The sequence below is a fragment of the Solanum stenotomum genome, chromosome 3 (assembly GCF_019186545.1).
Source record: "Solanum stenotomum isolate F172 chromosome 3, ASM1918654v1, whole genome shotgun sequence".
NCBI lineage: Eukaryota > Viridiplantae > Streptophyta > Magnoliopsida > Solanales > Solanaceae > Solanum > Solanum stenotomum.
This window is the reverse complement of record NC_064284.1, coordinates 15,770,717-15,794,750: the sequence shown is the minus strand read 5'-3', so window position 1 is coordinate 15,794,750 and position 24,034 is coordinate 15,770,717. Positions and strand designations below refer to the sequence as shown.

General features: G+C 31.8%; 2 protein-coding genes across 3 annotated transcripts; both read right to left on the bottom strand.

Annotated features, from left to right (window-relative positions):
- Window positions 1-1,331: 1,331 nt before the first annotated feature.
- LOC125859304 (uncharacterized) lies at window positions 1,332-5,744 on the bottom strand. Its single transcript, XM_049539015.1, has 10 exons — window positions 5,220-5,744; window positions 4,927-5,005; window positions 4,756-4,850; window positions 3,991-4,095; window positions 3,785-3,864; window positions 3,491-3,581; window positions 3,267-3,374; window positions 2,761-2,847; window positions 2,110-2,178; window positions 1,332-1,892 (listed from the first exon to the last, which is right to left on the bottom strand). Exons 1-10 carry the CDS (start codon window positions 5,463-5,465, stop codon window positions 1,737-1,739), a joined length of 1,116 nt encoding a protein of 371 aa, XP_049394972.1. The 5' UTR covers window positions 5,466-5,744; the 3' UTR covers window positions 1,332-1,736.
- Window positions 5,745-9,213: 3,469 nt separating this feature from the next.
- Window positions 9,214-19,034, bottom strand: LOC125858438 (aluminum-activated malate transporter 4-like). 2 transcript variants are annotated; one of them, XR_007445742.1, is made up of 7 exons: window positions 18,465-19,034; window positions 17,918-18,055; window positions 16,315-16,578; window positions 16,087-16,223; window positions 15,565-15,711; window positions 12,351-13,232; window positions 9,214-9,418 (listed from the first exon to the last, which is right to left on the bottom strand). XR_007445742.1 is itself a non-coding variant. In XM_049538225.1 (6 exons), exons 1-6 carry the CDS (start codon window positions 18,841-18,843, stop codon window positions 12,573-12,575), a joined length of 1,725 nt encoding a protein of 574 aa, XP_049394182.1. In that variant the 5' UTR covers window positions 18,844-19,034; the 3' UTR covers window positions 12,145-12,572. The 2 variants fall into 2 exon arrangements, 1 of the variants encoding a protein (XP_049394182.1); XM_049538225.1 differs by lacking the exon at window positions 9,214-9,418 and having other exon boundaries at window positions 12,145-13,232.
- Between the last annotated feature and the right edge of the window lie 5,000 nt (window positions 19,035-24,034).

The window sequence follows — 24,034 nt, the reverse complement described above, 5'->3', positions numbered from 1 at the left end:
ACGATCCATTTTTCATGGTAGATGAACCTAGCTAGAGGAAAAGGAAATGGATAAGAGGGTAATGTTGAAACTTATACATCGATGTGTCACAAATAAGTGTTTGATTTTAAAATACAAGTGTGTTTCCGAAACTAAGCCATATGCTTCAACAAATAGCAAGGACGAAATTATGATGGTCATCCAGACTCTACTTGTAAGATTACATAGGCAAAACTGGCATAATAGATGGACGAAATTATGATGGTCATTCAGACTCTACTTGTAAGATTACATAGGGTATGTTGTTGTTGTTGGGTAAGACTCACTTTTGTAACCAGTTATTTCACCAAGTGAGATGGACACAAAATATTGCAGACCTAACCACCAGAAAAACGTTGTCATACAAACCGTTTTTATTCAGATTCTTCCTAGGCACACAGGACATTTTTTTTTCGTGGTTCGAAGTTTGGTATAAATATTGCACTGAACTTCAGGTGCAAGTCCAAAATTCAGACAGTTGCTGTAGAAGGTCGATGGAACCATGTATACGACAGTTCAAAACCAGTTGATTGGATATGATTAGAAATCGAAACCACTACAGGAGCCTCAAGCCAGAACTGAACAAAAAATCTCAAATGAGCTAACAAAAACTCGAAACAGAACTGCAGCAATGACTTTGAATTCTGATTTGATTTTCTTATATGGGGTTACAAAGAGTATATGGAAAGCCAAAAAAGAAGTGATTTTTTTTTAAAAAAATTTTGATAAAGAGGAATAGCATTCTAGGTCTGGGAAGGAACCTGTCGGGTTTATGGTGTGGCGACAAAGAAAAGGTGAAGGATGTGAGCAGAGTAAGCAAAATGGCAAAGTTGCACTCATTTTGAAATTTGTGACCACATTTTAAATTACACTAGTGAAAGTGCTGCAAATAGCAATACATAATCATCGAATTCATTTCATTCGTTGGGGATAAAATCCATCATCCTTTAAATATTGAAAGACCAAAGGAATAAGGAGGAAGAAAATAACAAACGTTTGACAGAAAACAGTATATATCAAGTCTCGGTGGATTCTACGTTTATTTTCAATTACCTGCTTTGACATTACACGATTTAGTGTCCAGAAAAAACACAGCACCTAGACCTGATCAAGCGTTCTGTCAACAACTATGCATCAGTCACAAACAAGTTAAAGTCGACAATATAAACAAGTTAAAGTCTACTATATGAGTCCTCACTGAGATGTTTCCTGATAATGGTGTCATCAAATTGTAGCAAGTATAAATCACTGAACTGAAGCATTCTGGAAAAGACTCCCTAATGCATTATTAGTATGAATAGAACTGATACATACCAAAATAAGGAGGCACGCGTCAGAGCAAGTCTTCAAGTAAAAACCATACGAGGCTTTGCTCATCTGCTGCTTACAATTATCATTAATATTTAAATAGTACCAAAATTTAGTACCAAGGGAAATCACTAACGGTCCAAGTTCTTTTAACGTAGACACATATCCCTTCCCATCATAAATTTCTTAACACGAGACAAGAAAACACTCAAAACATAAAGAACCAAACAAAATCATTCCTTGGGGGACTGCATGTGCGACTATTTCCTGCAATATCCTCTGAAGCCCAAAGTCAATGTCAGAGAAGCTATGGTGCGTACTCATATGAACGAGAAAAAGAGTATATGAAGAATAACTTCGCATCTTCGTCTATCATAGCCAGGATACTAGACTGGACCAGACACACCCGATCACGAACTTTTGGCGGGAGATTCAGATTTCAGATCTTGTTTACTTTTGCCTCTCTTCATTTTGGCTTTAACCCGAGACTTTGTCACAAGAGTCTTCACTGTGTTGGCAAAATTCCCAGCTGCCATGATAATCAGAAGGATCCCACAGGTAACAACCTGCCACAATCGCATTATTTTAGAAACTGATTAGTTAATGATAGGAAGGGGCTGTTACAGTAACATGATTTCTTTGGCATGGCAGCTTACACAAGATATATATTTGAATATTACAGAAGGGAAGGTCTAATTTAGTTACTTGTATTGTTTGATTTGTATTCTCAATGAGCAACCAAACTAGATAACATCTGGTGGAAGAGAGGGAGTTTCATCTTACCTGCCACTCAGAAACAACACCAATGAATGCTGTCTTAAGCAACAAGACTCCAACATATGCTTCGAATCCCTGACATTAAGAACAAATGACATACAGTCATTTGGAACCAGCTCAAAAGATAGAACACTACACCGATAAAATTTCATGGAACGTTCTGTGTACACAGGGATAACCAATCAAACTGACTTTTTTTCCTGACAAGGATAGTGCCTATTGTTGAATGTGATGTCTAGAATAGAAGTATCATCCACAAAAGGTGATATCAAGTCATAAAAGGCTACAGATTATCACCCATGACCCATCTAATTGTAATTAGCTACTTTTAGCTCAGATTAAACTATGTTGTTACACCAATATTCAGAAACTTCACACAACTCACAGGGGAACTCATGTCAAGGTTCACATAAAAAAAGGATACTTGACAGACTTTAGGTATCTTTGAACCAGACAGTCACTAAAAGGGGGTATCTATGATATTTAACATGCATTCACTAGGTACATCATGCAAAGTTACACTAGCATTTCCCACTCTTGGACTACTTAAAAAAAATCAACTTGAACCTAAAGGCCCATTCTCCTGAAACAACAGGAGCGAAATTTCAAGAGAAAAAGTAGCTCAGTTAAAAAAAGTCCAAATTGAACTCAGTATACCTGCAAGATAAATAATACAGGGAAGAGCAACAATAATTGACCATCTACTCCAGCAGTCTCTCCCCACACAACATCCATTCTCCTGGCCTGAAATCAGAATTCAGAAGACAATATATCACAATTAGGATAGGTTAATGGATGATAGGGAGTGCAAATGTCTTCTTTATTCAGCTACAAGGCAAAACTCATTCCCTCAACATGAGGGAGCCAAAAGAGTGACCTTGAAGTCAATCCTCAAGGTTTTTTGTTATTTAATCAACCCACAGGGCAGAGAAATATTTTTATTTTTTTGATAATTGTGGTGTCCGGGCCATGTGGAGAGAAATATATCAGCCTACTAGATACCAAAAACCATCTTGGTGCTTATTATTAAAATTTATTTGACTTATAAAAGGAATAGTTCATCTGCACAAAATTAGTGAAGCTTTAAGACGGATTTTTAAACGGACAAATTACGACACACGAAGGGTTTCTTAGTCAAACTAGTGATTCCTCTGTTTGCGTACCTTTCCTAATGCAATACGAGTGTACAGTCTTTGTCTCTGATATCTATTCTGAAGGAGCATTGCAACGCCTTGCATGATAGCCCATTTCAGGAACAGTTGCACACCCCTCTGCAATGGATTGTACATTAAAATGAGTATTATAAATCTTAAACATTATAGAGAAGTACATTTTTGTTGATAAGCAGCTAAATAAATATACATGTCGTTTTTAAATGAATAAAAACCTGTTTCTGTGAACAGTTAGGTTCTCTTTCTATTTCCCAGGTAAGACTTATAAGTGCCATGGCCATAGCACAGTAGTGATGTTTTATCCACCTGCAACAATACAACCATAATTTCTGTTAATTAGCTGTCTTTTGTGTTCAACATATATAATATTGGTAACAAACTTTAGAATTATTAAAATTGCACTGCTACTTCAGTTACATAAACAACAAAGATAAGCGTTTTACTGACAAACATAAAACAAATGACAGATGTTAAATTTTCATTGGCAATAGGGAATGTTGCTCAATTACCATGGACGAATATCACTTCCATTCGCTCTCAAAATGTTCTCTCGCAGAGCCAAACCTGTGTAGAGGTAAAGCAACCAGGCCTGAAGACATCAAGGAGCTCAGAATACTTGTTTGTTAAATGTAAAAGTTTCACTATAATAAATAGGAAAGCAAGACTACCATGAATATGAAGTCAAATGACAAAATCTTCTATTTAAATGTACTACCTGGTAAAGTTGGACTGGCAATGCTGGTAAACATCCATCCCACATCCAAGACCTCAAGACTAGTAGCACCGATGGGAAAAGAAGGAATAGATATGCTGTCCTGTCCTGTCAAGAGAAGATCGGATATAGTAATTTCAAGAAAGAGGTTTGCACAAAACTGAGGCTTTCCATGTATCCAAGTCATTTATCCATTTTATCTGGGAAGGGCAGAATCATTTCAAGTTTGATTGATAGAAGCAGCACTAGCTCTCTTCTCTCATAACGAAGTGTAGATGGTCAGTTAGAAAGAACTTCAATAATATGTAATTCAAGTTGAAAGGAGCAAAAACATAGATAATAGTAGCTTATCCCAACTATTATCTGGGACTAATATTAACCAGGCTTTGTCAAGGCATAAGCCGCTGGCCTCAAAGTCTACTCCATATACAAGAATCTGTTCAAAGGAGAGGCTATCTACCAATATGGAAATCTTAATCTTCCTCAAATATCAAGCAGTAACATGCACAACACACATGAAAAAATGATGAATACAATATGCAAAAAGTTCTCAAAAGATGGGTTTGCATTGAAACATATTCGAGTTCTGGCGCATGTAGAAGCTATTTAACTTGAACATGATACAGTTTTAATCAACTCCAAAAGAACACCAATTTGTTCAATTACCATTAGATTTATTAGCAATTCAAAGACAAACTAATCACCTAACCTCTAATACAATAACTTAAACACCGCTATAAAATAAAAATCAAAGCTCGGAACACATACCCTGAAACTATTATATTCCTCTTTCACTTTCAGCTGCACATCCTTTCTGTTAGCACGAACATTGATTGGCCCCAAAAACATCCTCAAAAACCCTCCTGTAATTAACCACATCAAAACCAACAAACAACCAGTAAAATCATAAATTTAACAAAGGAAAAAAATGAAACATACCATGAGATTTGCTCGGAAGAAAAGCTGCAGCATCTCCCTCAGTCAATACATAACTAGCTTTAAACAACTCCTCTTCCAACTGAAAATAAATAAACATGAAAAAAAAAGTTAACACAAATCACATCTACGTCGAACTAGCACCAAATACCTTAATGCACATGCATGTAAACATAAATGCACCCAAAAATCAACTTCAAACAATTCTCTCCATCCGCACACACATTGAACAGAGTTACCTAATATCTGTTGTTGTGCATAAATTTTAAAAAAAAAAACTAATAGAAATCCATTACCTTTTCAGCTTGATTAGGATCCAATTTACTCTTCCTTACAGCTGAACGAAGCCCCTGAACGCACGAATCAAGCGACTTAGCTTTCTGCCTTAACGAATCCTCTTCACGAGTAGTTCTCGAGATCAAAGAAGAAGCTGCGTCTTGCAACTCCTTAGCTTGTTCGACGATTCTAGAAGCTTCTTCCACAAAATCTCGTTCCACCAAATTCTGTCCCACCGCCGTAGTAATAGAATCCCCATCCCCCATCTCCGGTAACCAAAAAACTCCCGATCCAATTCTCCGATAAACCAAAAAACTGTAATCTCACATCTACCGTTAATCGAATTGATGAATACGCAGATATGTGATGGAATTAAATAGAAATATATTTTTTGGTGACCGTGAAGGTGCGGCAGCAAAAGGTATCTAGAAAAGGGGAGTGGAGGAGCGAGCGTGGGTGGGTGGTAAAAGAGATATCAGAAATGGGGCCAGCAAGCCAGAGAACCGCTGAGTCTGCTGGCGTTAGCTTGAAGGAGTGAATTTAATTTCTTTGATTTGTTTTCCCAAAAAAAAAAGAAGCATTAAATTCATATATAACTTAGGGTAATAATTTTGTGTAAATAGGAGTAACATACATTTTGTCTCAAATTGCATCATATTCTTTTCTTTTTAATCTATTATATTTAAAAATAATTTAATTATATATTTTAAGAAATCAAAGAAAGATGTTATTTTCAATTTTATAATTATAAATAAATAAATATATCTCAAACTATTTCGAATATTAATAGCCAAATTTAAATTTCAAAATTATATTGTGAATATAGATAACTTTTAATTTTAGTAAAAGAAAAACTCAATACTCCTAAATGATTTCTCAAAGAGGAGTAACAAGGAATGAAAAGAGTATTTCTTTCATCTCAATTTAAGTATCTTTGTTTTTCAAAAAAAATTATTTTGAAAAGAATAACTCTTTTTATATTTGATAACTCTCTAATCTCAACATTTTGCATGGCCTGATCATTTTGGTAAAGATATTACACATATCAATATTGAAAAGTTTTCATATTTTCTTACTCTATATCTAATCAAATTACTAAATGTTTTAAATTGAAATGAGTAGAATATTTTTTTCTCGTTAGATTATATATCTAATAATTTGATATATTTTATTTGAGTAAAAAATTTATCTGAATAAACCTTCCACCTACACAATATAACATATAAAAATATATAATTACGGATAAATCAATTTTTCCAAAGCACACTTATAAAATCACACTAAATATATTATTATTGCAATTATTATTGTTATAAATTATATATTTAATCAAATATACTCACATATATTGGGATGGTGAGAATAATTATTTTTGGGACCGGAAAATAGTTTCAACAACTTTGAAAACTATTATATACCAACTATAGTGTATAGTGTATATTAGGGTAGGTTTGAAATTGGATGAGTAATTTGATCAAAAATCTAATCCAAACACTAGACAAAGTTTCTTTAAAAGTATTAAAATATTGCGGCAAGTGGATTAATAGACTATGATTATGACACATTAATATGTCATAAAAAAAATGAAGCTCACATAGCTTAGAGAATCCTAGTTGTAGTTTTGTATACTTTGATAAATACAATTGAGTGTATCAAAATTAAAAATTCTGCTATTAATATGATATTCGATTTTTTTAAAATTAAATACTAAAATATATAATATCATATTAAGGTTCTTGAAATATTTCTATGAAAACCATTCAATCTTTGTTATTGAATATAAATTAATCAATAAATTATATATAATCGTATAAAATATAATTTACTTATGTTTTCTAAGTCTTTTTGAACAAAAAATGAACTTCAAAGACATCGATTCTAAATAGTTGAGATATATTTCTTGTTCGAATATTTTCGGTCAATTATTTTTTCCATTCATATTTATTCATTTATTATTTTAAAATATTTTTTTATTTTTATTTGTTATTTTTAACCTATAAAGGAAAAATAAAAGAGAAGAGAAAACAGGGGAAGAAATCAGAATATTTATTTTTGTTTCATTAATGTGTGACACTGCATTTTTAATATATATGGACGCAGAAAGCTCATAACTATTCCCCCAATGAAAAATAAGACCCGTAATAAAGCTTATCAAAGGACTAACTGGAATTAAATTGTCCGCTTTGAACCATTTTTCTTGTCACATTTTTAATTTACATGTTCTTTAAGAAATTATTCTTACTGTTCGATATTAGTTGTCAATTTTTATTTTTTAAAAATTAAAAGACAAAAGCTAATTACACTTTTCTTAAGAAATCATAATTAAGAAGAATAGTTTTACTAGTTTAAGCAAACAAGAATAGATATAGTTTACTTATCCGCAATAGTTCCAACCTCTTTATAGATAGAGCGTAGAGCAAATTCCCAATATGAGGTAGTCAAAATTGAAGTAAGTCCTTGTGATTCAACCAAAGGGCATATAATTTATTGACTCCACAAAAAAGATTTGAAGGATTAGAGATAATGGGTGTAAACCGAAAAGGATTTATAAGTAATTGTTAATGGAGGCGAGGTTACCAAATTCTGAGGTGTCGGTATCAATCTATGCCAAATCGTTCCACGTTTACTCGTATAAAGATATTTTAGGAATTTTTTTTAAAAAAATTTTACTAATTTATTTACATTTTGAAAAAGAAATTAATTGTAAAAATAATAAATCAATTTTATCTTGCTTTTGTACGAGTTTGGATATGAAATCACTGCTACTGGAATCCTATTATGAATCAAGTCCAATTCAATGTGGATATCAGGGGCACACAAATAGTTATTGGGCTGACAAGAACTATTGAGGCGAGAACAAGCAGAAGGATTAGGTTAATTTGAGATTTAGGTTGAATAGTGGGGCATGGAAACAATTCAATCAAAAAAGTTAATGGTAACTGATATATGATTCAAGAATTATACCTATTGTTAAGATAAAGAATCTTATTCCTCTCAGCTCCCTTCTTAGAGCCTAAATATTTCGCTTTCATTCTTATATGTGTTCTTTAATTACTTGTAATTTCAATTTCAATAGCTTGAGTGTTGTAATTACGACTCTGAAGTTAAAAAAAATCATGTTGCAATTCTTATCAATATAGTGAAGAATTCGAATTTGTTAGACTTTCAAACACGAATTTAAATTTGATTAGATTCTATTACAAAAGTCGTATTATTGATAGATTTGAAAAATGGAGTGTGAAACTCGTGCAAAAATCACACACAAATTTTTATTTTATTTTATAAAAAATTCAAACAAACATAGCCTTGAAAAATCGTGGGGGCTGCTTCCTACGTGAACCGACACCACCCATTGCTGACTAACTATTACGAATAAATCAACCCTTTAAAATTCGTAATTGTAATTAATATTTGTCCTTGGGCTAACTAATGAACAATATTTATGGATTTTTTCTTTCTGCAAAATATTACTATAAGTTATATTATTAAATTTATAAAAAAGTCAAAGAATATGCTTTCCCTATTGAGTATATCTCCAAAAAGATGACTACATTGAAAATAATTCTACTTTTTGCATTGCACTTGCTATACTTTCTGTTAATATTAAGTGTCGGTGAAAATTAACAAACACACATTTGAGCTTGTACCCGAGAAAAGGAATTACATTAATTCTCGAGTACAAGCTCAAATGTGCACTTGTTAATTTTCATTTTGACACCTCAACTAATGTATCTATTAAACGCTACTAGTGGTGAACAAAAAAATGACCTCTTTTCTCATGAGGGTTTCTAGTTTCTACATGTTTAAAGAGATGCTTGATGATCTCATTGATTTCCAAGCTGAAAAAGTAATGGTATTGACTATTGAGCCTCAGAACTTTCTTTGGTGGAGTTAATAAGCTAGGACGTTCTTTCAAACACCCTCTACCGAAAAACTATATAACAGATGTTGAACTCTTGGTGAAAATATTGTCTCCACCACTGGTGGTATGGAAGCAAGAAAAACTTAGAATGCTAAACAAATGACTTTCAATAAATTACTATAATTCATACAAGTCCTTCTGAAAGCATCTTTTAGAGATGCAATCTGCATATCATGACAAGACCATATTATCCAGCTAATGTCCTTTAAAGATCTTGAATGCTTTACAGATTCAGCAGAAACAAGTACAAATATTATAATGCACATATACATGTACTCTTCTTCATGCACTAATACACTTTTTGGGTCAAGAAGATTTGTATCTATTGGATTCACAGCTCTGAAAACATGCTGCAGAACAGAGACCTTTTCTTGACAGTTCTACAATTCTTAGTTATAGTATACATAATCATCTCAAAAACATCTTCAAGAGAATAGTTTTCATTCCAAGCCAAAACCTGACATGATCGATAACATCTTTGTGATTGTCAATAGCAGAAGGAAAGGTTACATAACCTGCCTCAAAGAGTAGTTGCCTCTTTAGTGTCAGTTGCATCTACAGATTCCTTAAATTTTGCCTTTTCACTGAGCTCTTGAAATGCATGAAGAAGATTCTGAAGTCTTGCAACAAACTCAATCAGCAAGGACGTAAATGTTGACAGTGATAATGTACTAGCACTTTCAAAAGTTCGTACTTCACGTTCGTTTAAAATCACATCTCCAATAAGTGAAAGCCGNTTTTTAATAAATATTTTAAGTTGTCAATTATCACGATTTATTGTATTTTATACATAATTTTTAACGATAGATTAATTTCAAGAATCAATCAAATTTTTTTATATGTATTTATTTTTGAAATATTTTATGTTGTCAATTATCATGATTTATAGTGTTTTTACGATAGATAAACTTCAAGAATCAGTGGAATTTTTTGTATCTTTTTCAAAACATATTTTATGTTGTCAATTATCATGATTTATAGTATTTTTACGCAATTTGTAAATATTAAAAAAACTAAAAAAATAAGACAAATAAATTAAAATGGACCCAATATATGTTATTTTTGTTGTCTCAATTTATGTGACACAAACGAATTTGGAGAGTCATTGAATATTATGTATTATACTTGGGCATAAACTCCCTTACGCACGGGCGCAATAACTATTATTTTTTGTCCTAATGTATGTGACACAGATAAAATATAGTGAGTTATTTAAATTTAATATGATTTTTAAATATTTTAAGTTGTTAATAATGTAATTTATAATATTTTTACATAATTTGTAAATATTTAATATATATGACTCCGCTTGTCTCAATGTATGTAACATAGATAAAATTTCAAGAGTTAAGCAAATGTTGTTAATTGTTAAGATTTACAATACATTTTACGTAGTTTTCAATAATTTCACACTAAATAATACATATTACTACTTTTATCTCATTTTATGTGACATTGATAGATTAATTTTAAGAATCAGTCAATTTCTTTTTTTGTGCTTTTTAATAAATATTTTAAGTTGTCAATTATCACGATTTATTGTATTTTATACATAAATTTTAACGATAGATTAATTTCAAGAATCAATCGAAATTTTTTATATGTATTTTTCTTAAAAATATTTTATGTTGTCAATTATCATGATTTATAGTATTTTTACGATAGATTAACTTCAAGAATCAGTGCAATTTTTTGTATCTTTTTCAAAACATATTTTATGTTGTCAATTATCATGATTTATAGAATTTTTACGCAATTTTTAAATATAAAAAAAATTAAGACAAATAAATTAAATGGACACAATATATGTTATTTTTGTTGTCTCAATTTATGTGAGACAAATGAAATTTGAAGAGTCCTCCAAATTTGCATTTTAAAAAAAAAATGTTTTAAGCTATTAATTATTGTGATTTATAATATTTTTATGTAACTTTCAAATAACCTACATTGCTTGTCACTTTGTCCTAATTTATGTGATATGGATAAAATTATAAAATTAACCCTTTTAAAATGTCTTTCAGATGTTTTAAGTTGTTAATTATTATTATTTATAATACATTTTTGGTAATTTTAAAATGATATATGTTATTTTTCTGTACCAATATATGTGAAATATTAAATATTTTAAGTCATTTATAAATTATTTATTATATTATATCATATATATATATTATTTATTTCTACTATATAATAAAATGGAGTTTATGTATATATTATATTATATTATATATTATATAAAATCCATTTTATTATATAGTAGAAAAAATGATTTATTATATTATATTATTATATAGAATGTCCCATCATAAACTCCCTCTTATATAATAGTAGAATAATGTGTGGATGATAGGTTGCCACGTAGGTAGAGCAAAATATCTAGAATGTCCCCATTAGTATAAGCTGATGGTTCTAGAGCTATAAACCTAGTGGTAAAATTACTTTTATATCCTTGGTCGTCCTGGTTGACTTCACTCTTCTATATAATTATAATTAATATTTATATAAAAAGTCAAAGAACATGCTTTCCCTATGGAGTATATCTCCAAAAAGATGACTACATAGAAAATAATTCTACTTTTTGCATTGCACTTACTATACTTTTTGTTAGTATATTAAGTGTCGGTGAAAATTAACAAACACACATTTGAGCTTGTACCCGAGAAAAGGAATTACATTAATTCTCGAGTACAAGCTCAAATGTGCACTTGTTAATTTTCATTTTGACACCTCAACTAATGTATCTATTAAACGCTACTAGTGGTGAACAAAAAAATGACCTCTTTTCTCATGAGGGTTTCTAGTTTCTACATGTTTAAAGAGATGCTTGATGATCTCATTGATTTCCAAGCTGAAAAAGTAATGGTATTGACTATTGAGCCTCAGAACTTTCTTTGGTGGAGTTAATAAGCTAGGACGTTCTTTCAAACACCCTCTACCGAAAAACTATATAACAGATGTTGAACTCTTGGTGAAAATATTGTCTCCACCACTGGTGGTATGGAAGCAAGAAAAACTTAGAATGCTAAACAAATGACTTTCAATAAATTACTATAATTCATACAAGTCCTTCTGAAAGCATCTTTTAGAGATGCAATCTGCATATCATGACAAGACCATATTATCCAGCTAATGTCCTTTAAAGATCTTGAATGCTTTACAGATTCAGCAGAAACAAGTACAAATATTATAATGCACATATACATGTACTCTTCTTCATGCACTAATACACTTTTTGGGTCAAGAAGATTTGTATCTATTGGATTCACAGCTCTGAAAACATGCTGCAGAACAGAGACCTTTTCTTGACAGTTCTACAATTCTTAGTTATAGTATACATAATCATCTCAAAAACATCTTCAAGAGAATAGTTTTCATTCCAAGCCAAAACCTGACATGATCGATAACATCTTTGTGATTGTCAATAGCAGAAGGAAAGGTTACATAACCTGCCTCAAAGAGTAGTTGCCTCTTTAGTGTCAGTTGCATCTACAGATTCCTTAAATTTTGCCTTTTCACTGAGCTCTTGAAATGCATGAAGAAGATTCTGAAGTCTTGCAACAAACTCAATCAGCAAGGACGTAAATGTTGACAGTGATAATGTACTAGCACTTTCAAAAGTTCGTACTTCACGTTCGTTTAAAATCACATCTCCAATAAGTGAAAGCCGTGAAGGCCACATTGTCTGCTGCGCGAATACATCTGCTGAGGAACCCCATTGTGAAGTAGAAAAGTTGACACTTACATTTGGATTAAGAGTATCCATGTGTTTCAATGTGTGAGCAGACCTTAGATGGAGAGTTGCTTCACTAAGGGAGTTAATTACCATTGGTTTAGGTTCATTGTCCTTAAGTTCTTGTAGGCGTTCAGGATCTTCAAACTTCTTAGGTCTTTTTGAACTTTCCCAATTCTCTGCATTAACCAAAAGATAAGATTTTTGGTCAATCAACAACTGGAGATCCTCAGCAGCTTCATGAACATCTTTGAGAGGATCTCCGGGGCTTAGTTTCTCCATCTTTTCAACTTTCTCCCCAAGCAGTCGTATCACTTTAGCTCCTTCAGTCCCAACTCTCCGAATCTCCTTCATAAAAGTCCGCCTCAATTCAGATGCTGCCTACAAGAAAGAAAAAAAATGCACAAAGAGAGCATGAATTTTTTTTATCTAAAATCAAGAACCATAACAAGTGCAAACAGGCAATATATATAGCTCCAAAATCAGTTTTATGTATTTTATGCAACTAGCTGTCACTGATGAATAGGCAAAGATTCTTGAATTTTTAGTTTATTTAGAGGAAAAGATACTAAAACGGATATAAACATATATATATATATATATATATATATATATATATATATATATTATGTCTATTAAGTGGAGAACCTAGAAACTGTATTTACAAGATCACTTCCATATCTATGAATGTTGAAGAGAACGTCTTATTGGTCTATAGTAAGACTTAATAAACCAAGACTTTTAAGCTTCATCATTGAACCGATAGCCAAATATAACCCAATTTTAAGATGATGTATGTTTGGACAAAACTCCTTCGAGATTAGAGCATTTATAAAAAAGCTTGGTGAACTGCCATCACGCTAGATGAAATTTTGTCATGTTACTTAAGTTGAAGCTGACATTAAAGGGTTTTCTATATAAATACTTCTTGAGAAGCTTCCTTCAAACTGTTTAAGTAATAAAAGGATGACACTAGGACAAAAGTCATCTCAACATTTTAAGGATACTTATTTGCGTAAAAGATGATCAAGTTATAGCCAAAATGAAAGGGTGTTCAGCTAAGCTGGCAGTTAGAAATGATACACAATTGATAAGATCTGACTAGAGTTATCAAAGGTGAAAAGCACCAAGACCAGTTGGGGCATTTAGTGCAATTAAAGCATGGGATTTAGCAAAGAAAGGTGCTTATGAAGAAAAAAGAGAAGTTACATATGTAATATAAGAAAAAAATTCAACCAGTTCAAATTTCTAATTAAGAAGATATCAAGATGGAGTTCAAAGTTTGGAGTGACTGGTTTTCTTAAGTTAAATTTCTCATTTATTATTCCTGATCATTAACACATTCATTCACATATTTTGTTCGTAATTTATATCACTTTGCTATGCTGGTTATATTCCCGCTATCCGCCCAAGATCCCAAAGAAAGTAGCTTATTTATTACACTATTTATTTAATTCCATAAAATATCCTTAAATTAAGGAGTTGGTGTAGTTGGCCATGCTAGTGGTGATTCTAACCCTCCCTTATGTTTCCTTTTCCTGCCATCCTCAAGAAGGAAAAGACTCTTTCTACTGTCCAGCTAGTGCGTCCCTCTTAAAGACAGTGTCCACGGATGTATTAAGGGCCTAAGGTGTTTGTATTAAGGGCCAAACGTCCAACCTAAGAGTTAACCAGCTTCAAGGTTTAAGCACTCCTAAAGTGGGGTCTATCGGAAACAACCTCTCTACCCTTATAAGGTAGGGGTAAGGTTGCGTACACCTCCTTTCCCAAACCCCACTTGTGGGATTTCACTAGGTATGTTGTTGTATTTATCAAACAATCCAGCGGCATGGTGTTAATCTTTGTGAAGGGCACGAAGGTCGATATTTGACTACTACGTAAAATTACCAAAAAAAAAGGAGAAAACTCTGAACATTTTATGAAATATATATAGCAAACCAAAACTGCAGTTCCACGGTTGAGTTTTTATCCCCAAAGCCAAATAGGTTAGTCAAACAAATGAGACCTGTCAATTACTTAACTAACTAATCTGATATGTCAACATTCTGAAAATTGTACTGAAGAATCAATTGAGTTTTCATCTGATTAAAAATTAATTAATAGTTCTGCGCACACCTTTCGTGTTTTACCATAGAGGGAGTGCAAACCCCTTAACAGGTACTAACTTTAGCATAGTTCCTATGTGTCTACCATTTCCTAATTATGGTTATGTGGAACTGCACCCAAAAGGTGTGGTCTAGCGGTTAATATAGTGGGTGAAAACCTTGGAGACTAGGGTTCAACCCCAGCAGAGACAAAAAAAGGTTAGGTGATTTCTTTCCATCTTCCTAAACCTTGGTGGCAACGTTACCAAATAGCAGGTACTCCGTGGAATAATAGAGGTGCAAGCAAGCAAACACCGACACCACCATTATCAAAAAAATAAAAAGGTTACGCAGAACTGCACACGTCGAGTATGCTGATTAATTCAAGTACATCTCTCCTATACATATGCTGATTAATTTAAGTACTTATCTACTATACATCTAAAATATTCCTATTGATTAATGATTATTCAAGCTGCCTAATTCTATAACAGACTAAAAACGAAAAAAGAAAGAAAGTAACTGGCAGGTATGAGTTAGGCTTCAAACGTATGGAATATAAAATAACAAAAAAATCTGTGCAGCATATTGCTTTACGCTAAGTTTGAGTTTTTTAGAAAAAGCTATACCTGTATTTCTGAAAGAATACATCCATGCATTGCCATTATCATGAAAGCACAGTGTCGTAGTGCACCACTGACTCTAGTATATTCACCCCAAGGATAATTGAGCATTCTGTATCGTCCATGAGGGGGTTCCCACACAGCAAAAGCTAACTGAACCAAGATACCAAAATTAGCAACCCAAGAAAACAGATTTTGTTCCACCATCCCAATGAATGTCCAAATTCTTCTTTTTTCTCTTTCCATCCAAAATATTGTAAAGCTACACTATAAGTTACACGTGCTCTACCTTTATTCTTTGATTTCTTTGATACACAAAACTTATCAGCCTCAACTATTAGTTATATGTGCTCTACCTTTATTCTTTGATTTATTAGTATACAAAACTTACTAACCTCCACATGATACCCATTTAAAGTTGAACACTTTCAGACCTTAGGATAATATAGTGCCAGATGGGACATTCAACTTGGAATGGAGGAAATACAACATATTCACAGTTAAGCATCAATAGCAACATAGAATTACCAGAGAAGCTTCTTGGCTGGTGGACTCTACAGCAGTCCTGTAACCACTGTAGATAGGATCATCAGATGCCTGGTAAAGAAGAATTTTTGATGGTATCCTATCGTATTCAAGACATTGCAAATAGTCATTGACACAACCTAAAAAAGAAGCATGGCAGATATCAGTCAAGCATATCATGTTTATGTTATCCCAAGACAACCTAAAGATAAGAGATGAAAGAGTCTTTACCTTCCAAAGAAGTAGCGACGCCCTTAAAGTTTTTCACCACCAATTTGTGCAAATCTTCACCAGCCCAAATAGGGAAGATGCATATATTTATAACCAAACAAACAGCAGCTCCAACCCCAATAAGTAACAATCGAGAAACAGCTGTCTTTACAAAATCCGAAGTCCCCGATACTAGCACTATACAATATGTCAATAAGAAAACCCGGAATCCATATTCATATTCCTTCAGTGGAGGAAACAATTTCATATAAGTTGCGCAAAACCCTGAGTGAAAGAGAGAAAGGTAGAGATGAGAGTAGGATAGAAGTGATTTACCGGATATATATATATATACACACACGCATATTTTCACCAAAAGGTACAAGGAAATAGAAAGAGAAAGCAAAAGAGAGAGAGAGAGAGAGGGAGAGAGAGTGGTATATATTCTAGGAAAAGTACAGATTAGGATATCATAGTATGTATTAGCCTTGAAACATATAATCATATATAGTAAATGCCATTATTAGCTTTTATATCATGTAGTAAGCAAGCAAACTCTTCCTCTCAATGTCCCATTTAACGCTTAGATATGATACAAGAAGAAAAATGGTGATTCTGGCTGTGATATTGATGCATAAGGCACATGGGAGGTAAGATAAACTGAAAAAACCTTTCCTTTCCTTTGGAACAATTGTTATAGATGTGTGATTTTCTTGAAATCTGAATTAATGCAACGTTCTTCAGTAAGCTATTGAACCTAAGCATTTTATTAAGGATACTAGACTGATTTATTCTTCTTTTATGAAGTTGGAACCCGAGGGGCATATATGTGTCAAGAGGTTCACTCAATTCAAGAGTGGAGAACTATGCCTTTGTCTACATAGTTTCATTGATGTTTTAGTTGCGCCTAATATAGGTGCTTATTTTGAGGAGATAATAGTTCAGATTCCTTTCATCTTTTCGTTCTCCAGTTTACTGTTCATGTCACCCAATTGCCAGGCTGGAAGAAGACCCTCTCTGTATTTCTTTCCTTGTTCCATTTGTGCTACTAATCACCTATAGTTTGAAATCCTTCTAATCCAATATTCTGAAAATATATATATATAGTCCAAGAAGAAATTGAAAACCCTCGAATCCTAAAATCAAAATTATATGAAGAAGCAAGTTCACGCCTTTCTGCATAAGCAGCTGTTCATACCATGATTATGAAAATTTGGCCTTTTGCCCCCTTCAATATTCTGAAGTCACGAAAACTATTCAGAGAACAAATTAAGTAACAGTTCGCATTGCATTGAACAGTTGAAAGATTCAAGCCTAATTCACAGAAGGATGCGAATTAAGTGCTCAAGTTGCATCAAATTTAGAAACTTGATATATGGTTCAACTTTCATTTTCTGTCCAATTTGGCTTTTGTTTTTACATTTATTAACTTATATAGTCAACATATTTATAGTTTCTAGCTAGATCTAATTGATTCTCATTTCACTTTTTCAATCTCTAAGCTAATGAAGAGAAGCAGAAAAAACAAGACAAAATGAATACATAACCTTTTTCATCATGATTCATACATAAACACAATCATAAAACTTGAAGTATACTAAAACTCTAAAAATTGAATCCGAACCTGCAATAAATACACTGATCACAATCAAAATCTCTCGAAATCCTCCAGCCATAAGAGACAGTTCAGCAATGCCCAAAGCTAATCCTCCAGCAGAAAATGTCCCCAAAGCCCTGTTAAATCCTTTGTTAAGCGTTGCACCTACACATTTAAGTTATAATAATCTCAAATTAGCAATAACCCTTTTCTTCCATCAATCCAAAAAACATAAAAGAAACTGCAAAATTGATACATAAAAACAAATTTTAGGAGATCCCCTCGTTAGCTTAGTTGGTTGGCTACCCGAACTACATGAACTTTCACCTTATTGGTCAGGTTTCGATTCACCGCCTTGTAATCAATCCACTCCCTTATTTTCCTTCTCCTACCCTAATTTTCTTTTCTTTTTTTCAAAAAAAAAAATGAAATTTTCTTAGAATTTAAATAGTTCAGTTGGTTGATTGTAACTATTGAAGGATTGGATTCAATTCAACATCTTGTAATCACTTCCGGTATTTCCCCTTCCCTACCCCAAATCAAAAAAGAAGAAGAAGATGAGATTTTCGCATACCTATGCTGAATTCAAAAACGACGACAACAGTAAGAATCGCCCAAATGGAGTGGCTACCAATATAGGGTATGGGTTTTTTGAAGAAAATGAGAATCGAAACAAGGGCAAGAGCAAAACCCACTTTAGCAGAAAAGATAATCTTCCTCGGATCACTACGACCCATTTTAACTGCTTTACTTGCAGCTTGTTTGACATTGTTACAGTACTCAGAAACTCGATAACGAATACGTTCTAGAAAGTTCTCGTTTCCTGTAAAAGAACCACCACCACCACCTACACTCAAGTCTGAATAGCCTTTTCTGAGTAGTAACAATCTTTCTTTGCTTGTTTCATGAAAGCTCTGCTTCAATGAACCCAGATATGCATTTCCTGCTGCCATTTTTATTTTTATTTTGGATCAAAATTGTTAGAGAAATTGATGAAGAAGTTGCATGATTCTTATATGGTGTATAATCTGATCTGAATTTGACTAAATTATTGAGATTCTTTATTGTTTTCTGTCGTCAACTGGATCTCAAGATTGGATGTATTTGGTTTCTGTTTTTTCACAAAAATCATTTTTTCTTCCCCAATTTTTCATTTTTCAACTATTAGTAGTATTTGTATTAAATTCCGACTAATAACTTGAGTTATTTATATGATCGTTAGATGTATTGTATTGTATTTATTTTGTTATAATTAAATGGTGTGATTGTTTGATTATCTGATTGAATTTTATTGTATCGTTAAATTGTAAAAAGTCTTATTTTATTTCACTAATGTATTTGGTCTCTGTTTTTCACGAAAAAAATTCAATTTTTCTTCCCCAGTTTTTTCATTTTTCAACCATTACTCATATTTGTATTAAAATCCGATTAATAACTTGAGTTATTTATATGATCATTAGATGTATTGTATTTATTTATTTTGTTATATTTACATGAAGTGGTTGTTTGATTATCCGATTGAATTTTATTGTATCGTTAAATTGTAAAAAGTCTTATTTTATTTCACGATGAATTTGGTGTATGCTTTGATTATTTATTAATTTAATCGTTCAACTTTTTAATAATAATTTTATTTTGTATTCTAATGTCTTTTTAATAATATTGTAAGCTAATTTTTTAAATTGATATGTGATATTATGTAGTGATAGAAAAATGATATAATCTACTAAAATATTATATTTATTAAAATAATATTGTAAAATGGAATTTGGATTTAATTCATCTCCAAAAACTAGCTTAAGAGAAAGGATTATTCAACTAGATAAAGAGACCAAAGACACTCCATCCATCTTCAATGTAAGATTCTTCATTCATCATCCTACTGAATGTGTGAACAACTATTTGGAAGATTCAATATCGAAGGCTCGATTTTAATATTTAAGTAGCTTTACGTCTGACACAACTGACAACTTCAACAATTAGCTAAAGAAAAAAAAGAATTATCCAAAATCATATTTAAAAATTCAAGTCACTTTCGGTGTGGACTTCTTCATTTACCAAATATAATATAAGATGAAACAGCACGTAACAATCATCCAAACAAGTTATAATTTGTAACTAATTTCTCGATCAATTACATAAAAATAAATTCTATTTTTATATATCTTTTCTACTTGCTTAGACTTTACTATTTGTTTTTCCTTTCTATTTACTTCTCTTTTTCTTTGTAAAGAATATTTGTCGCTTGTCACGCCATATAGTAGCATGCTTTATTTGGAAAAAATACTCTCCACTAAAAAATCATATCAAATTACTAAATATTAAAATATAAATATCTGTAATTATAACTAGTACTTTAACAAAATGAATAATAATAATAATAAGGTTTTGTAAGTCAATGAGCAACCGCCAATATAAGGATAACTAATAATTTATCCTCATTTAATAATGATAATGATATCATTTTTCTAATTAGTCAGCTCTTTTAATTCCATTAGATCATTAAAAAGTTGAAGTCAATAAGTAGGCCGGTTGCTTTTACAAAGTTGCACGTAGCATTTTGGTTTCTCTATTTGAATAAAATAAAAAAAAATACTATGAGTAGTTTTAATATCCTAAAATAAACTTTGGATAACATTTTCAACCATAATTTTCTATAGTTTTAGAATATGAATAAAAAAATGAAGTAATTATATTTATTGTATAGCAACTTTTAGTGGTAGACCATTTGCTTTACTAATTTTTTTTTTCTTTCCACCCGGTGTTCGAAAGCCTATATTAGAGTTCCGACTAAATCCGAATCGCGCACTGTAGGGCCCATTTCAGGGGTGGCGCTCCCAACAGGATTTTCTCCATACCTAGGGCTCAAACCCGAGACTTCTGATTAAGGGTGAAACACTCCTACCAATGCACCACAACCCATGTTGGTTGCTTTTACTAGTTGGTCTACCTGTAGAGGCGGGGATAAAGCTAGAGAGACAAAATAGAATTTATTCAAATTTTCTTCGTTAAATTTTTTTTATGTATAAGGTCAATTTGACTTTTATGAATCTCAAAAGCATGACTTAGTGATCGACGATGTCAAAATTCCCCAAAGGTTGTGTGACCAATTCTAAATTATTTGCTCTATTTTTTTAAAAAAAAATTTAAAACTTATTTTAGTATTTTTTTTTTTGTCTGGTATTGTAGTTACCCATAGCTTTCAACAATTTTTTTTGTTTCCCATCCGGTGTCCGGAGCCCACATTGGAGCTCCGATTATATTCGGATCACACTCTGCAGGGCCCATTCGGGGGTGGCGCTCCCAACAAGATTTTCTCCATACCCAGAACTCGAACCCGAGACCTCTGATTAAGGATGAAACACTTCCACCAGTGCACCACAACCCATATAGGTATAGCTTTCAACTATTGAAGTACCATTTTTCATAGTATTTATTTTCCATCAATAGAAGTAAGGCACATTATTACTTATTTCTTTTTCTGGTTTGGTTGTTGCTCATAGCTTTCAGTTATTCAAGTGCCATTTGTTAGGAGAAAGTACATAATCACATTAACATTAGAATCATATATACTAATCCACTTTATATTGTGAAATAATTATATATTATCTCAATAATTAATAATTTTGTATAGATTTCAAGTCAGATACGTCACTTCTTAAGATTTCTTCTTTCTTTCTCGCACTCTCTTCTTCTTTCTCTCACTCATACGTATTTTTAGTACCAAATAAATTCTGAAACAAATAATCGAAACTTTCCAAAAAAAAGTTACGAATCAAAACAAAACTAAATCAATTGCCAAAGTACATTAAAAAAAGTTATTGACATAAAAAATTAAGTACTAGAAAATATTTTCGAGTCATTTATAATATATTAAGGGAATTTTTGATCTAATAGGTAAAAGGAGGTGTAAATTTGAATTATTTTTAATAAGTTAAGAGCATTTTTGATTCATTAGATGGAAGCAAACCCAAATTTGATCCAATAGGTGAGATGACCAGTGGCGGAAGGCTAGAACTCGCAACCTCAAGGAACTTTCACAACACTTTAACTAGACTAAACCTTCAACTTGTTTTAAGAGATGTCAATACTTGTATATATATTTATTAAATCAAAATTTTAGCTCTATATACAATGTAATTTTCCATTTTCTAAATTACTCTTTATTTCAAAGGATGATGGAGCAAGATAAAAGTAGGAAATAATGTGAAAAATAACATGATAAGGCGAAATAAAATTAGTCTTTTCCCTTCGCTGCCTTACCCAATTTATCATACTACAATCTTTTCGTGCTTATTTTATATTTTGATTTTGTTTAATAAAAAGAGTAAATTTTAGGTTTAGCAAACATAAAAATCATATTTATATGCTTTAGTTATAGTTTGTATAATTGCGCTTCATAGCAAACTTTATGTTTGCTATGGAGCATCAGATTTGTATAAATCATTGACAACCTCTTATTTGTATAAATTGCTGGCAGCCTCTCGTTTGTATAAATCGCTGGCAGCCTCTCAATTCAATTGTATATATGTAATTACTATGTATATGTACCAATGATTGTGTTTGTATATCTGCATAAAATTTGAATTTGTATACAATTGAATCGAAATAAAACATTTGTCTATTAAATCTCTCTCTCGCGCGCACTTTATACAACACAAATTATACATTGTAATTTGTATAATTTGTGTTTGTATAAAGCGAGAAAGAGAGAAAATGTAAAAGAGAATTGGTAGGGGAAGATCTGTATAATTATAATTGTATATGACGAAAATATATGTATTTTAAAAAAACAAAGTTGGGGAGAGATTTTAGGAGAAATTGAAACAAACTGGAGAGAAAAGATAGCGAAGGGATTAGTATAAAAATAAATCTTTCGTTTTTTTGAAATGTGTGGGTCCCAATTGATTAAAATAAAACTTATTTGGGGAGAGATTTTAGGAAATTGAAAGAANTTAGTACCAAATAAATTCTGAAACAAATAATCGAAACTTTCCAAAAAAAAGTTACGAATCAAAACAAAACTAAATCAATTGCCAAAGTACATTAAAAAAAGTTATTGACATAAAAAATTAAGTACTAGAAAATATTTTCGAGTCATTTATAATATATTAAGGGAATTTTTGATCTAATAGGTAAAAGGAGGTGTAAATTTGAATTATTTTTAATAAGTTAAGAGCATTTTTGATTCATTAGATGGAAGCAAACCCAAATTTGATCCAATAGGTGAGATGACCAGTGGCGGAAGGCTAGAACTCGCGACCTCAAGGAACTTTCACAACATTTTAACTAGACTAAACCTTCAACTTGTTTTAAGAGATGTCATTACTTGTATATATATATATTTATTAAACCAAAATTTTAGCTCTATATACCGTGTAATTTTCCGGCGAAGAGGACAAGGGTGGCTCCGCCCCTGGAGATGACTGAGGAGGACAATTTTTTTGAACATTTTCCATTTTCTAAATTACTCTTATTTCAAAGGATGATGGAGCAAGATAAAAGTAGAAAATAATGTGAAAAATAACATGATAAGGAGAAATAAAATTAGTCTTTTCCCTTCGCTGCCTTACCCAATTTATCATCCTACAATCTTTTCGTGCTTATTTTATATTTTGAATTTGTTTAACAAAAATCCTACCTTCATCGTTGTCTAAAGGCCCATATTTCCCCTTTATTGGTGATATGAGATAGCGACTAATAAGTTGATAGAGCTAACTTCATAAATGTTTGTGTATCTCATAATTGAATCTTCGTGATTTATTTCAATTATGTGCCTTCTGGCCATCGGAATTGACCACAAAAAGAGGTTCACATTATTTGACATATTCATTTAGGGATAAAATTGAAATTTTATTGAGAATCGAAAAGTGCAATAATATCATAGTTTTCTCTCAATTTAGCTTCATAAGACTAACTTCTACTGTTATTGATAATATTACGCTTATATCAATTTCGTTTTATCATATTTATTATTGATTTGAAAAACATCAAACTATAATATAGTAATTAGTTTGTTGTTTTAAAAGAAATACTTTTTTGTTAGTTGATTTTGTATTGCACACCCACACCCAACAAAGCACTGGAAGGAAGAGAAAATCATGGTCATGGGCATCTCCCTGGCACTTACATCTTCAGTGTCCT

Excerpts from the sequence above, each read along its gene's own strand:
- LOC125859304 (XM_049539015.1), bottom strand. The coding sequence starts at position 5,465 with ATGGGGGATGGGGATTCTATTACTACGGCGGTGGGACAGAATTTGGTG. Across the intron at positions 4,851-4,926 it reads TCTTCCGAGCAAATCTCATG|GAGGGTTTTTGAGGATGTTT; the intron begins GTATGTTTCATT and ends GGTTAATTACAG. Across the intron at positions 2,179-2,760 it reads CTGTATTATTTATCTTGCAG|GGATTCGAAGCATATGTTGG; the intron begins GTATACTGAGTT and ends TCTTAATGTCAG.
- LOC125858438 (XM_049538225.1), bottom strand. The coding sequence starts at position 18,843 with ATGGCAGCAGGAAATGCATATCTGGGTTCATTGAAGCAGAGCTTTCAT. Across the intron at positions 18,056-18,464 it reads CGTTTTTGAATTCAGCATAG|GTGCAACGCTTAACAAAGGA; the intron begins GTATGCGAAAAT and ends TTAAATGTGTAG. Across the intron at positions 13,233-15,564 it reads GTATTCTTTCAGAAATACAG|GCAGCATCTGAATTGAGGCG; the intron begins GTATAGCTTTTT and ends TCTTTCTTGTAG.